We start from the raw sequence: 730 nt of genomic DNA, 5'->3' as shown, positions 1-730 counted from the left end.
TTTAGGGCCAAAACTATTTCAAATGAAAATCATTAATTTGGTGCCTCAATTAAACTGTTTAAATAGCCAATATTGAAGGAAACATTGTAGGGGTAGTGCACATATAATAAATGGCACTGACCAACATCTTTCTATCCAGACAGGAAATTAGGATGTAGAATATGAGACTGAAAATGGTATATTTTGGAAATGTAGCCCTCCTTGTGATCAGTACAATGGTACTGATCACAAGGAGGGCAAAACCTCTAGAGTCTAGTTTTTTTACCTGAAAACTAGACTCTTTGTGGTTTGCTTCTTGTTTCTCTCCTGGGAATAATTTGTCCCTAACATAGCTAATGAATGCAGTGCTGTTCAGCATTTCAGTAGCTTTATACAGCATACCCTCCCCTTCCACCTCCCAGTCTGTGCTAACAGGCTGCACAGGACACTTTTGGTTTCTACTTTAGGATCTGTCAGGAGTTGGCTCATCCTTTATCTACATGTTCTTTAACATGATCTTTTTTAATTCCTCTTCCTTGCAGTTTTATTGTCCATATGTTCGTTGCTTTGTGATCCAAACCCAGACGACCCCTTAGTTCCAGACATAGCACACATCTACAAGAACGACAAAGACAAGTGAGTATGCATACAGGCTCAGCTGGTGCTTTATTGTCTAATCCTCCACTCACTTCTCTCTCTCCTTTTCTCTTCTCAGATACAACAGACTAGCGAAAGAATGTACCCAAAAGTA

The 730-nt window shown here is 39.5% G+C and overlaps 1 protein-coding gene across 1 annotated transcript in view; it reads left to right on the top strand.

Annotated features, from left to right (window-relative positions):
* The window catches only part of LOC118334453 (ubiquitin-conjugating enzyme E2 D4-like), a 9,728-nt gene that overhangs the window by 7,937 nt on the left and 1,061 nt on the right, over positions 1-730 (top strand). Inside the window, exons 6-7 of the mRNA XM_035670370.1 lie at positions 522-615; positions 695-730. Of these exons, the coding sequence (XP_035526263.1) occupies positions 522-615; positions 695-730 (130 nt within the window). The remainder of the gene's footprint in view (positions 1-521; positions 616-694) is intronic.

Source organism: Morone saxatilis, unplaced genomic scaffold (genome assembly GCF_004916995.1).
Source record: "Morone saxatilis isolate NCDOM2014 unplaced genomic scaffold, NCSU_SB_2.0 Contig1, whole genome shotgun sequence".
Taxonomy (NCBI): domain Eukaryota; kingdom Metazoa; phylum Chordata; class Actinopteri; family Moronidae; genus Morone; species Morone saxatilis.
Note: the sequence above shows the minus strand (reverse complement) of the source record. Positions and strands in the feature narration are given on the sequence as shown.